This window comes from Mycetomoellerius zeteki, unplaced genomic scaffold (assembly GCF_001594055.1).
Source record: "Mycetomoellerius zeteki isolate Tzet28-1 unplaced genomic scaffold, Tzet1.0 scaffold1065, whole genome shotgun sequence".
Lineage (NCBI taxonomy): Eukaryota > Metazoa > Arthropoda > Insecta > Hymenoptera > Formicidae > Mycetomoellerius > Mycetomoellerius zeteki.
In genome coordinates this window covers 50,454-66,046 of record NW_017255981.1, presented here as the reverse complement: position 1 = coordinate 66,046, position 15,593 = coordinate 50,454, and the positions used below count along the sequence as shown (strand labels likewise).

Genomic DNA, 15,593 nt, shown 5'->3' with positions numbered 1-15,593 from the left:
GAGAATTTTTGTTAGAGTTTATCTTGAAAATATGACAGTCGTGGGACGACATTGTATTTCGAAGAATTTTAATGTAAATCTTTATCATTCATTAATAAAACTACAATAAAGTATAAAATAAGTTTGATTAATTTTACTGAAGTGCATGGTAAAAATCTTTAAAATATTGTATTGTACCATAACTACCATATTTTCAGATTAAATTTTAAAAGAAAATTCTCTCTGTGTAGGTTTATCTTTTCTATCTATCCCGAATTTGTTTCGCTGCAATGGTAACAATCTATCGCTTGCTTGATCATTTTTACAAGTGAAACACGAATAATTGTATATTGTATTTTAGATGATATCTTCCTTCCCATGGATACTATCTTGACGACGTGGATGAGCTCAGTACTTCAAAAGAATATACTAGGTATACAATATATGAAAAGAATGACTTTTCTTTATGCCTAAAAATTTTCAGATATATCTAAATTATTATACAGCTGAATTTTTAGATACTTGAGGAAAATCATAATCCTCATGTAAAAATCTATAAACGACGGGGAAGTAATTGAAGTACTCTAGTCGCCGCGATTTAAATGAATGAATCACAATCAATTCTTTGCGTCGCGTGTCTGCCTCGAGAGTGTCGTTAAAATTATTGGATTAATAAATTTTTCACGACTCGATTATACTTAAAAAAAACCGCTTTTTTCAAATTGCTGGAAAAAACCGAAATTTCGGTTTTTCCAAAAAATTGTTTTTTTTTTAAATTGCTGTTTTTGCTATGTAAATAACATAATACGTAACTTTTAAATTCCTTCATAAAATTAATGCGATGCATGAAATTATGTAACCTTATTTTTATTAAAATTTTTTAGTCATCCTTCTATTTTTATAATAAAACCTAATCTAACCTTCCTTTAGTACATAACAAAGCTTAAGTAGACGACTCATTATACTGCGCAAGTGGTTATTATGGTACGGTTAATATGGTGTCTCTCGCAGTCTTAATGCAGAAATAAAAAGCAGATCTTATATTTATTTGCTCTCAAAATTTTTCTACAAAAACGAAACAGGTTATTCAGTATATAAACAGATATTCATTGAAAAGAAAAGAAAGTGAAGATGCTGAGAAAAGGTAATTTGAGCGATTAAAAGTTAATATATATTTATAAAGATGTAGTCATTAAATCTTGAAACTGCGAGTAAGGATAAATTTTTAAAAAATTTTGTAATTCTTTTTATTCGAAAGTTTATGTGATTCGTTTTAATTTGCTCGATGTACAATACTACATATATGTTTTGTATGTTTCACAAAAATGTTTGATAGAATACACTATGCAACACTTCAATCTTTAATATTCAAATTTACTTAAATAATACTTAATACTTAAATTTCAAAATTTCTGTTAATTTATCCTTCTGTTAAATTAACTCGCTATCGATTGTACTCTATAGACGATTATTTTCTTTACGAAGAGAACCGAGAAACCGAGAAACGAGTTCTTAATATAATAGGTTTTACGAACGTGAAAAAATCCACGGAAAAAAATTGGAAAAATTCGGTTTTTCTCGATCCTTTAAAACTATAGACTCGACATTTGATGGAAAACTAAAATTTAAAGTAGTTAGATCATATTTCCGATGTTTTGACGATAAGTAGGACTCACAATGAGGATTGTTGAATTACCACGGTCATTGCAATGTCGGCATTTATCGTGTGTCTTGTATATACTCTTGTATTATACTCGTTGATTCTAATCTTATTTAATCCTTATTTTAAAATCATTTTAAGTAATGTCTTAAAAAGCTAATATAGCTCTGTGATTAACTTATGACATCTTAAGATAATACTTAAAATGATCTTAAATACAAGAAGTGACGTTAAATGCTGCCCGAAGTGTTGATTCCACCGACCGAATTGGAAGTTCTATCTTTGTAAAATAATTTGTGGAGTACTGCATATATTGCGAGAAAGACTTTTATTAATAATTAATCCGCGTGCGATTGTAGTACATATTATCCGTGAGTGATTTTCGCGGGTGTTCTATGCAAGAGGATGACAATCCAACCTTCAGAGGGGAAAGTGAAACATCAGGCACTGACGGAACAATCTACAGGTATATTTTTTATATATAATTTTCTATAGGGTAACTCCGACAAATACGCCGCACTGGGATTTACGCCACAGAAGTCAGAAAAAATAGAAGGAGTGGGAGTAATTTTCCCGTAACTACTCTGTTACATGCCTTTATGTTATATTAGTATTGTGTTATGATTTCAGCTTCTTACTGTTAATATTAATGAATTTATTGTGAGTTGAATCGATTTGTCACTGTAATAAGTAACGCCATCATAAGTTATAATCTACATAAAATGATCAATGTAGGACGTGTAAAAGACTTAGTGATTATTTCGTGATACATACGTGTAGTGGAATAGTAAAGCATGTTTGTATTATTAAGCATGTTTGCATTATTTGTAAATTTTTCATGAGCCGTACATACCCCCTTTCCCCCTATGAGTAGCCATATATTCCACCCCTATGAGATATGCGGCAAAAATACAAGGTTTCAAAAAGTTTATTTTTTAATATGAAAAATAAATATTTCGGATTCCTAATATTTTTTTCATAGTAGTAGACAGTACAAAGTTTTTATTGATATAGTTCGTTTACTATAAACATAGCAAACAATACTTAATAAATTAAGTTTTTGATAGGTGCGGCGTATATACCGGAGTTACCCTATATAAATAATATCTCACTCCCTCTTTTATTGAAACTATTTTCATATTGATAAATTAATATTTAGAAAAAGAAAACTTATCTAAATTTTTTATAAAAGTTTATTCTTGTTTCTGAGATTTTTCGGAAAATAGATAATTATTATATATACATTCTATGTTCATTCCTTAATTTTTTTACATGATACTATTTTTATACGCGGTAAATAACTCTCTTTTTACGCGGTATTTTTTCGTAAATTTTCATTATTCTTATTTTTTATGCAAATGCGTGAAATGAATATTTTTAAAACATACGTCTTTTCTCTTATATTTATTTCTCTTATATATTTTTTTTGTACTAGCAAACTTTATGTTCTAAATCCTGTAAAAATATCACGTAGAATATATATTCTACAACAAATCAAAAGACAAGTGCCTCTAGTAAATATCTAATAATTGTAAAACGAATATAAATTAAATTCAACGTGAGTAAGAACTATCTTTCGAAATATTGATCCCTTCGAAGGTATATTTAATTAAAATTTTACGATTTTGTGCTACGATATCGATCATTGTAATTACGGCTGAAAAACTTCGTTTGTTGTACATCAGAACGATGACGAATATAAATTATTAAAATATTTTTACCTCAAACTAGATTTGTTTAATTTTTTACAAATATCATTTAAAATTTATATTGTTTAAATTTATACAAATATCATTAAAAATTTTATTCTGACAAAACTGTTGCATTATAGCGAATCATCTTAGCGCAATTGCAAAACTTTTCGTCAGATCATGCTGCTATTATTGTAGAATTTTTTTATAATTTGTCCATTGTGGTGAAGGTAAAGATTTTACAAAAACAACGATAACTTGCACAAATATCGTGACGTTTACTGAGCGATACTTTGATGACGCTAACTATTTGTAGAACTGGAAAATATCACACGGGTGCTTGTCTTATCATCACTCCTATATTTGTATTAGTTTATTGCTTGATTGAATGATAAATCTGCATGAGTTTAATATTGAGGTAACTGCAAGCTCTTGCAGTTACCTAAGACTTTATGGTAGGTACAAAGCCTGTGATGAATGAATAAATGGATGTACCGATGTTATATATAAAACTTATCACTTCTGTTCTGTAAGTATTATTTTCAGACTGGCTTTACAAAACAGGACAGTGAAATAATGGTTTAAGAAAAATAAACGACTGAAGTCGAAGATCAATAAATTACAGGTTAGCCACTTTATTATGTTGATCAATCCTTCATCATTATCAATCCTTTGTTCTCTTGACACTGATATTCAGCCGGAAATTATTTAGGAAAATTTTAAATAACGTCATCTAAACATTATAAATATATTATAGTGAATCCTTTGATATATATTGCACTTCAAAAATATAAGATCATTGCTATAATGATGCAATGAAACAAACTATAATAAGAGCGTGATCGGCATAATTTATAAAAAAATTTAGTTAACACAAAATCTTAAGATACATAGATACATTATATTTAATTAGAACTAAAACTCAATTATATTATTGATGCATTTATACCAGTAGCACAGCCGATAATTGATTGACTACACGATAAAAGTCCTAAATTTGACATTAATCAATTTCATTATCCACTCAATGCAAATATTGGCTACGTTTACACCGTGCGTTTAGTCCGCGACCTATACGATAGATGTCTTTGTTTAACCTACAAGATAAACAAGGACATCTATTGTATAGGCCGCGGCCTAAATGCACGGTGTAAACGTAGCCATTAAATATAAACTTCGTGGAAGACAAATATTCAGTTTAAAACAGTTATCTCAAGAGATATGCAGATCCTTGCCTTATGAATACGCTATTAAAAGACTCATTACCTTAAAAAAAAATCGTTTATAAAATATTCTGCAACAACGCAATGGGTACATTTGGGAAACGCGCTATTTGTGCTATTTGTATCATATTATTCTCGTACGTGTCCAACACATGGTGAAGATAAAGAATACAAATAGCTCTAATAGCCCGAATGCAGCCATTGTATGTCGGACAAACTCGTAGACGCAGTTGAAGACCAGAATTTCTGGACACACATAAGAATTTATATCAGGAGAAATACAGGTACTCATTCAGTCGTTACTGAATTATCACACATTGTATCATGGTCATGATTTTAAAAAGGATTATGTTGAAACTTTAGATGTTGAACGAAATTACAAGAAACGACTGATTTCAGAAATAACTGCATAATAATAAGCGATAAGAGAAGGGCAATTCATTAATTTGAATTCATACATGGAATTGCATAATCAATAGTGTGTCATTGTCGCTTATTGTTACATGTTCACTAATTATTAATATTTTCTAATAACATTTTTTTTCTTTGATCTTTCTGATCTGAATAGTAACTTTAGCATTCAGATTACTCTATCACATAAAATCGTCATATCATAATTTCAGTTGCGTATTGTATTCAGTTCTTTATCGTGTTACGCTCTTTCTTTTTAATGAGAACCGTGCATTTCTTTTGATATATTTTTGTTGAGTAGATCCATCTGTGTTTCTGAAGTCATGCTTGATGACCCTTAATTTATTCCGATCAATTATCTTTTACACGACGGAATTAATTTCAAGAACTCAACTTACTGACCATCCAGCCATCTAACTGGTTATGGGATAAAGACTGCAACAATTTGTATCGACATTTTTACTGCGCTCATGAAAGCTAAAAAGTAACCGAAATGTACGCGTTTTATCTTATGACTTAGTCGTTTTTTATTATATGACTAAATGTCAAATTCAGTTTTTGATTGACAGACATTGGTTAAATATAAGTTTTTGTAATGAACAATTAGCGCACTTATTACAGCGCCAAATCCTAGAAGCCCTAATTTCATCTTTTTTATTCTTATTTATAAAAAATTGAAGAGAAGAAAGAAAGATTATGATTATGGAGTTAGAAGATGAATATAAAATATTACCAGTATAGTATAAGTTTATATATCGAATACGTGCACAATCACATTTTGTTATTAAAGCAATGTACAAAGGTCCAAGTAATAAATCAATAAACAATGAATCGAATATTAATTGATATCAAGATTTATTTAAAAAAAAAAAAATTAATTGCAATACCCTATACGATTGTAACGCGCCAGGCTTGACAAAACTTTTTCGCATATATCACAAATATCATATTCGACCAAATCTCAACGTGAAACATACATATGACGTTAACCAAATAAAGCAAAGAAAAATCGGTTTACATTCTTAATTGAAACATTGATCTCAAACGTAACAGAATGCCACCGTCTTAAACATGGACGGATACAAAGAAAGAAACGATGATAAAGCGAGTAAAATAAACGGTCTGAAATAATAGCGAGGAAAGATAAAAGAAAGAATAGAAAGACCGAAATAAGTGTGTGTACAAAGCCGGGTGATAAAAGAGAAAAAAAACATAATAAATTTCTTCCCTAGTAAATTATTATAAATATCATTCTTTTAGTACGATGACAAGGATTTGTTGTCGATAAAATTCTCCAATTCCAACTCCACTTTCAGAAATGGCCCTAAAGACATCGATGTGGCTGAATCTAAGCTTCGTGGAGAAGATTTTGCAAAAATCGGAAGATGATAACTCGATTCAGATGATCAATATAATATATTGATAATTATAAATCGGAAAATGATAATTCGATTAAGGTGACCGATATATTTTCGAAACCAGCCACGAACAAGGGTGACAACTACACTAGCGACATGATCAGGATTACTGTCGAATATTCGCGCGACCAAGGCAGTTGTAGGATTAAAGAGAAAAAGTCAATTATCCTTAAAACCTTGTCTGAACTCGGTAGTGTCAAACAAACATTTGTAAGTTGCATTAATGTGTACAATAATTATAATGAAAGAAAACGAAATAAACAGAGAAACAGAGAGAGAGAGAGAGAGAGAGAGAGAGAGAGAGAGAGAGAGAGAGAAATATGTGGCAAGTTTTATTGTTTTGAAGTATATTTCTATTCAACAGAAAGATTAAGACAATAATTCTAGGGTGATCAGTAATTAAAATTAAATTATTTTTATAAATCATTTTTAAGGGAGCGAATACATAAACATGTATTTAAGGAAAACATTTTTTATTTGTTTAAAAACAAATTTTTAATTTGAAACTTTCTAGTATATAAATTTTATACAGGCTTTTATATAAAAAATAATTTTATGTTAGATTAAAAGATTCCATTTATTAATCTTGAATAAACTTGTTATAGGTTATAAAATCAGGTCTCTTTCACACCGAAATGTCGATGCTGTCAAATACTTTGAATAAAATGAATAAATTGTTAGAGCCAAAGTATCGCTTGAGCGGGAAGACTTTCTACATGCAAAAGATCCAATGCTTCTGGCGATCGAAGATCTCGCGTCCCTCGGCTTTCGAATGGCCGATCGTTTGTCTGGTTTTGACCTACATCATTCCATATTGGCGCTTTACGGACTTGCCAGATTTCATGCAGCCTCCATAGCTCTATGCGAGAAAGTAAATCACCACGTGATACTCACAATCAGTCGTAACATCTCGTTACATTAACAATAATTCAGAATATTCAGATCATGGCACAGATACAAGGACTATTCTCTTTTAAAACGTCTTTTCGATATATGTGTTGTCTGGGCTATCATTTTTCTCTCATAATTTTCTTTAAAAAAATTTGTTTTAAATTCGTCGGAAAATTGCATGATAATAAAATTATTGTGTTATCACATTCCAAATTTTTAGTCCGCACTATTTAACACTTTAGAATCAAATATATAAATACATTAAAATATTCTTTAATAACAATATTTTAATATTTAGGAACCAAAGCAAAAGGAAATGTATTTGAAAGGAACATTTAACAAGCAACAATCATTAGAAATGAAGGATATTTTCATTAAGAGTACTAAAGGTTTAGCAGACGAGATTGCACACTGGCCTGAAGTAAAAAAGTAAGATTTGTTTAAACGACAGTATTCATTCTTCTATTGTTTAATGTTCATGATAATATGTTATATGACACAAGATAAATGTATAATAAGAATAAACTAAACTTTAAACAGAAAATGGCAGGTACACATTATGCTGCTTATAGTGAATACGTTTTACATGATTTCATACAATTTTACATTTATTTTATTTGTATTGCTAGATACTCGGAAAAAATTGCCAAACTCTCCGATCACATATATCAAATAGGAATAAATGCAACTAAGCTTTGTAAGGAGGAATTTAATGTTATTACTCATGGTGATTTTCACGTGAACAATATGTTGTTCAGATATAACAATGATGCCAAACCTATTGATCATATTTTTGTAAGTACATCATTATATTTACGTTAAAAATATATTTTTTTAATTTATAATAGAAGAATGAAAATTTTATCACGAATACATTTATATGTAACAAAGCTCGGTTACTTTATTTCATGAATCATTTCTGAATTTTTATGACAATTTTTATAGTTGTGTGCAATAATAACAAATTTAAGTAAATATAAACCAAATAAACAAAATAAACAGATTTCAAAATAGGAACACTAGTACTAACGCATTTTTGAATTGTCCGCAATGTCGTCTTTAGCGATCAAGACAAATAAACGATGTGATAATAGGAGATACTTGGAAATGCAATATGTATAAATAATGCAATAAGATTTAATTGCTATACTCGTTACTTTTTTGACCATGTCGTCCGCGCAAACTATATTGTCAACCTTGTTGCTGAAATTTCTAAATATGACATTCCTAAACACAACATCTGACTTTCGGAATGAATAGATTTCATTTTTAATCTATTATTAATCCAAGAGTTCAAAAAATGGACCGATCGAAAAGATTCATTTAATTACAGATAGACTTCCAAGTGTGCGTTTACGCAACGCCGGTACTCGATTTATTATTTTTTCTCAATACAAGTCCTTCCTTGGATGTCATGGAAAACAAGAAAAATATTCTATTGAACGAATATCTTAGAACCTTGTCGGCGACTTTGAAGCAATTGAATTGCAAGACGCACCCGCCTACAATGGAGGAACTGAAAGCTACCATAAAACGAAAAGCTAACTATGGAATGATAATATTCTTCATCATTTTACCGTTTATGCTGTGCTGTAAGACTGAGGCGAAAGATTTGGATGAATTATTGAGCAGTGGTATAAATCCAGGTTTCAAAAGCGAGATTTATAGAAAGTTAATGATAAAAAGACTGCCACTGTATGATGAATGGGGTTTATTGGATCTCTAATGTACACATACTTAATCTTTAGTGATAAAAAGTAAAAATGGAAAGGAAATAATAATCTAGATAATAAATAAAAATATTAGATATTAATATTTATGGTAAATATACAAAGAAAATTAATAGTAGTAGATAAAAAATGTTGATACGTGACTTTTTTTTAAAAAGGGGATTACCGTGTAATTGTTACTTTATAGTGACAATTCTTTTGATTCGAAAAATAAAAAATTATTTTCATAATGGCGTTTCTTATTTATTAAAATTTTTAAATAAATTATGATCTTTATGTATTATATCATTGTATCACAGAGACAACGGTATATATAGATATACATATAAATGTATTTATTTTGTTATGTATATGGAATAGATAGTATCTAATTCAACATATATTAACAAAATAATTAATGTTATTAAAAGAGATGTACATAATATTATTCTATATAATGTCATTGCGAAAATGATATAGAAATTAATTAAAATAAAAAAGTATTTTGATTTATATTAACATATAAAACAGACATAAGAAAAATTGAAAGAAAATTCAAAATAGTAAATAATATGGTATATATTGTATATAATTGGATATGATTGTAATAAAATAACCTATATATCCTACCTAAGCATTGTGATTTTTTCTAATTTTTTTCAAGTCCAAAATTGCAAACTATTGATTAATTTTAACCCTTAAATGCCATATGTCAAAAAAATCACGCAGATACCACACGGGGTTAATTGAACCCCAGCATGAAAAAGTGTACACTATTCTTAGAGTTTTCAATATTTTGCTTTGAAAATTTGTTTGGATACTCCTCAAAGCTTTTAAAAAAAAATATAATTGCAGTTATGATAAAATTTTACTTTAAATATACTAGAAAAAAAATTAATTAAAATTTAAAGAACGTAATACTTTTTAAACAAATAACCGTATTTTTTTTAATTTTTAATATTTTTCGCAAAAAATTTAGGATTGTACTCCCGAGATAGTATTTTTTTTTAGATAAAACTAAGTCCGATACTGAATATTCTAAAAAAGGTATTGATTTTGCGAAATGAATGGGAAAATTTTAGACAAAGAAAAAACACAATTAACGATTTATTTGACCTAATAAATTTGATAAAAAAGTTATGAAAAAAGTATTTTTGGGCACATAATTACAAAAATATGTAAAAATATTACAAAAAGTACAAAAATATGCGTATCCATAACTTCACCATCCTCATCATCATGCTTCAGCTCCTCTCGGATAGTCCGACTCCGCAAATTATATTCCATCTAATTAATCGTGAAAAAGTTATATTTACAAGACTAAGAAAATTTTAGAGCGCGCACAGTAATACTTACAATTCAAAATGATGAAATTTACACAAAAACGTGAATAAAAAAGTCGCTCCGATTTTCACTTTGCACAATGTAAATGACACACTGGAATATTTTGTATCCCGCCTCGAAATGCATCGTTCCTGCTCGGCTGCTATACAAAGATACTATTGTCGCGAACTTTTCAACAAGTAGTTGGGGATCTAAACTAACGGTAAATGGAGCCAGAAATTCGATTTCCAGTGGAATCATAAAATATATATGCAATTGAAAAAGCCTTGGGGTCTTTTGGACCCCCAGTGGCACTTAAGGGTTAAAAAAGAAAATATTCCTAAACATTTAATTTTTCTGACCATGAGTCAACAATTAAATTCACGTTCTAATCTTTTATGTGCAAATATTACATTATGTACAAGTATGGTAATCGATTGTTATTGATTAAGTTGATTACGAATAGCAAATTTTTAATATTAAATTTATTTTAATATTAAATTTGATTTGAACTGTCGCAAGTGTTACACTTTTCTCGCGACAATTCTCCTCCACCAGTGCGTACACTCTTAATAAGTATATCTTAAGTAATGTCAAACGATTCATAGAATGAAACAGAAAATATACAATAATAATTAAGCAAAATTTAGAACAAAATATTTGATAGATATTTTACAAAACAATAAATTTTTTTGAAATAATAAGCATAAAAATAATTAGCACATATAGCCTTGGTGTTTGTTTCCGTGCAGTGCATTGTGCTTACGCACTATCGATGTGCTGTCATTCAACTTTGAACTCTTGTTCCGGCAGATCAGTGCCACTCCGCCTTTCTTAAGAGGTTTTTTTTTGAGAACGCAATTGCGATAGTACTAGATAATACGAAACGTCATTTTTTAAACCAATTTACACAATTGTTCACTATACACAATTACTAGTTCGTACGGTTAGCCGATTTCCTAAATAGATCGAGATAACAATCATATATCACAGATGTTTTATATTGTTCAATCATTCAGAATCGAAACACGACAGAGAATAGGATAATTGTTTCGCGATAGTTATTTTTGGTTAATACAAAAATTTTCTTCCGTTTGAATATATGGTATCTCTCGCTATATATAGTACTTTGAACTGTATCATATAAATTAGAAATAAAGTAACATTAATAAATATCTCCTTATGCAAATAACGCAATTCACGCGATTCCAGTTAATGCAGTTTGCGTAATTAATAATAATTAAATTAATTTCTCGTTTTCGTGAGTCTTTCGCGATATCGACGAGAACGCATAAAAATTGAGCGTAACTTTGTGATTATTTGCCGGCAATGACAATAAGCTGGTACACGGAGAGAATTTTCTTTTAAAATTTACCCTGAAAATATGGTAATTGAGGTACAATATAGTATTTTAAAGATTTTTACCATGCACTTCAGTAAAATTAATCAAATTTATTTTATATTTTATTATAGTTTTGTTAATGAATGAGAGAGATTTATATAAAATTCTTTGCGAAATACAATGTTGTCTCACGACTATCATATTTTCAGGGTAAACTCTAAAAAAAAATTCTCTCCGTGTAATATAGAATATAGATCAAGGAATTATTTTTCCTTCTTATTAATATCTGGCCTACTCGATTGATGTCGTAATTGTATCTTACAAGAATTATAATGATAGGTTTATCTTTTCTATCTGTCCTGAATTTGTTTAGCTGCAGTGGGGAATCAACGCTTGCTTGATATTCGATTATTTTTACAATTTAACCATGAACAATTGTATATTGTATCTCAGACGATATCTTCGCTCCTGTGGGTACGATCTTGAGAGAGCTTAGTACTTCAAAAGAATATACTGGGTATACAATGTATGAAAAGAATGACTTTTCTTATTGCATAAAAATTTTCACATACTATATATCTAAATTATTATATAGCTAAATTTTTAGATACTTGAGGAAAATCATAATCCTCTCTCATGTAAAAATCTAACGTTTAAATAAACGAATCATAATCAGTTCTTTGAGTCTGCCTCGAGTCAATTGCCGTTGAAATTATCAGATTAATGAACTTTTCACGACATGACAGTTGATGGAAAACTAATTGGAAAAGGTGGTGGGATCATATCTCCGATGTTTTGACGGTAAGTAAGACTCACAATGAGGCATTGTTGAATGGCTAGTGCCATTACAACGTCGGCATTTATCTGTGTCTTGTATATATTCGACTATACTCGTCAACTCTAAGATATTCATAGTTCTCACTCTAAAAAAATTATCTTAAGAAATGTTTCAAAAAGTTAAGTTCTGTGATTGACTTATGACATTTTAAAATTGTATTTTAGATGATCTTAAATACAAGAATTGACTTAAATGCTGACCGAAATGTTGATTCCACCGACTTGGAAATCCTATCATTTTTGGGTTTTATAAACGTGGAATACTACAGTATTGCAAGAAAGACTCTTATTAATAATAAATGCGCGCGCTATAGTATATATATTATCCGCGAGTGTTTTCCGCGAATGTTCTTTGCAAGAGGATAACGATCCTGAGAGGAGATGAAGAAGCATCAGGCACTGACAGAACAACCTATAGGTGAGTATTTTATTATATGTAAATAATAGCTCATTCCTTCACTTATTCAAACTGTTTTTATCTCGATAAATTAATATTTAGAAAAAGAAAACTCATCTAAATTTTATAAAAGTTTATTCTTGTTTCTGAGATTTTTTCGGAAAATATAAATAATTATATTCTACGTTCATTTCTCCATTTTTTATGTGATACTACACGGAGAGAATTTTTTTCTTAGAATTTACTCTGTAAATATGATAGTCGTGGGATAAAATTGTATTTCGAAGAATTTTATATAAATCTATCTCATTCATTTATAAAACTACGATAAAATATAAAATAAATTTGATTAATTTTATTGAAGTGCATAGTAAAAATCTTTAAAGTATTATATTGTACTACAACTACCATATTTTAAGGGTAAATTTGGAGAGAAAATTCTTTCCGTGTATTTTTTATACGCGATAGATAATTCTCTTTTTACGTGATATTTTTTCGTAAATTTTCATTATTTTTATTTTTTATGCAAATACGTGAAATAAATATTTTTACAACGTACACGGCTTTTCTCTTCCGTATTTTTTTAACTGGCAAACTCTATGTTCTCAATCCTGTAAAAATATCACATAGAATATATTATATATTCCACGATAAATGGAAAAACAAGTGCCTCTAGTAAATATTAAATTGTAAAATAAATACTCGATGCGCCTAAGAAATATGAAACATTGACTCTTTCGAAGATATATTTAATTAGAATCTTATAGTTTTGTACTACAATATCGATCATCTTAATTACGACTGAAAAACTTCGTTTGTTGCACATCGGAATGATAGTAAATATAAAATATTAAAATATTTACACCTCAAATTGGATTTATTTAATTTTTTACAAATATCATTTAAAATTGATATTGTTTCATTTTTACAAATATCATTAAAATTTTTATTCTGACAAAACTGTTGCATTTTAGTGAATTATCTTAGCGCAATTGTGAAATTTTTCATCAGTTCATGTTGTCATTATTGTGAAATTTTTTCATAATTTGTCTATCGATGAAGATAAAAACTTCACAAAAATAACGATGATTTGTACAAATATCGTAACGTTTACTGTGATTCTTTTGATGATGCTAATTATTTGTTCAACAAGAAAATATCACACAGGTGCTTGTCTTATCATCGCTCCTTTATTTCCATTAATGTTTATTGCTTGATTGAATCTGCATGAGTTTCATATTGACCAAATTACAGTTATCTAAGATCTTAATGTAGGTACAAAGCCTGTGATAAATGAATAAATGAATGTACTGAGGCATATATAAAGCCTGTCACCTCTGTATCATTTTGATGCTGGCTTTATAAAACGATACAGTGAAACAAGTGTTTAAGATAACTGAACGACTGAGAAGTCGAAGACGAATAACTTACAGGTTAGCCACTTTATTACACTGTTAGAAATGTTTGTGATTTCACAACACTTTTACTACACATGAATTCAGTAAATTTTCGATACTTGTAGTGGTTTTGCTAAAGAAATGTGACTTTACAATAATATTTATGATTTCATAATAAAATGTTGTACTTTTAATTTATCCAAATCAAAATATTTATGTTGTAAAAACACGAAATGTTTCGTGATTTCACATTTGATGCGTATGGGATTTCATTTGTGTGTTTTTGTTGTACGACAAATTTTTCAATCTTTTTAGCTCTTTATAGGATAGAGAGATCCGAGGACCTCTCTGTCCTGCATACATTTGTCATACGATAAATCAAATGAGATAACGCGCATAAGGCCGAAATCAGACTACGCATTGAAGATTGAGATCAAAGATTGAAGATTGAAATTTGACTAATGAGGGCAAAGGAATTTTAGCTCCTATTGTTTTGATTGATCAAATTTTAATCTTTCAATCTTTAATCTCAATCTTTAATGCCTAGTCTAATTCCGACCTAATGCCCGTGTCACTACGCATTGGAGACTGAGGAATGCGAATTGAGGATTAGAATTCAGCCAATTAGAACGAAACGGATTAAACTTAAAATTACCTGATTGGTCGAATTCTAATCCTTAATTCTCGCAATCCTCAGTCTCCAATGCGTAGTGTGACACGGGCATATGACGCTGCGCAACGCGATGCGCAAGGCAATGCGCAAGGCGATGCACGCAGGTTTGCTTAAGAACAACGGTCATCGTCATCGGTTGGCATTGTTTTGTGTAAGGCAGTACTTCTACGGAAAAAGAAAAAGTGATACTCCTGTTGCAAATTCATCATTTTAAAAAGGTATGTCAAGTGTGTTTTATTGTATTACACAATTATTTATACATATTTTTATAACAGTAATTAACGGTGATTAACAGTAAATCGAAAAAATGTATAGGTTAGGTAGCACGTGCATACTATTCTCTGGCATTGTGTCTTGGACTTGAATGTCATTTTCGTTTAATATTGTGTATTCGAATGTGTTATATAAGCAATTTGCAAAAAGTAAAATAAGCATTTTCAAGACATTTCTGGTGATCGGTGCACGTGCTACCTAACCTATACATTTTTTCGACTTACTGTTAATCACCGTTAATTACTGTTATAAAAATAAGTATAAATATTGTTTCAAAATTACATTAAATTACATTAAACGTTTCTAAATTTGTTCAGAATTTTGTACATTTTATGCACTCAGCTACTATGGAATTTGAAGCGTCTATAG

The 15,593-nt window shown here is 29.4% G+C and overlaps 2 protein-coding genes and 1 long non-coding RNA gene across 3 annotated transcripts in view; 2 read left to right on the top strand and 1 right to left on the bottom strand.

Moving 5' to 3' along the window:
• Positions 1–1,668: 1,668 nt before the first annotated feature.
• On the bottom strand, positions 1,669–12,707 carry LOC108725064 (uncharacterized). Its single transcript, XR_001936737.1, has 3 exons — positions 12,664–12,707; positions 3,851–3,852; positions 1,669–1,742 (listed from the first exon to the last, which is right to left on the bottom strand). It is a non-coding gene; the product is annotated as an uncharacterized lncRNA (long non-coding RNA).
• On the top strand, positions 7,003–9,044 carry LOC108725058 (uncharacterized). Its single transcript, XM_018451836.1, is given in 5 exon segments — positions 7,003–7,102; positions 7,105–7,253; positions 7,572–7,702; positions 7,903–8,068; positions 8,607–9,044. Coding segments are annotated over 5 exon segments (924 nt in total). The 5' UTR covers positions 7,003–7,017; the 3' UTR covers positions 9,000–9,044.
• A 1,522-nt stretch (positions 12,708–14,229) lies between the features above and the next one.
• Positions 14,230–15,593, top strand: part of LOC108725026 (uncharacterized) — a 12,461-nt gene continuing 11,097 nt past the window's right edge. The window contains exon 1 of the mRNA XM_018451786.1: positions 14,230–14,314. The gene's annotated coding sequence lies outside the window, so the exon portion shown is untranslated. The remainder of the gene's footprint in view (positions 14,315–15,593) is intronic.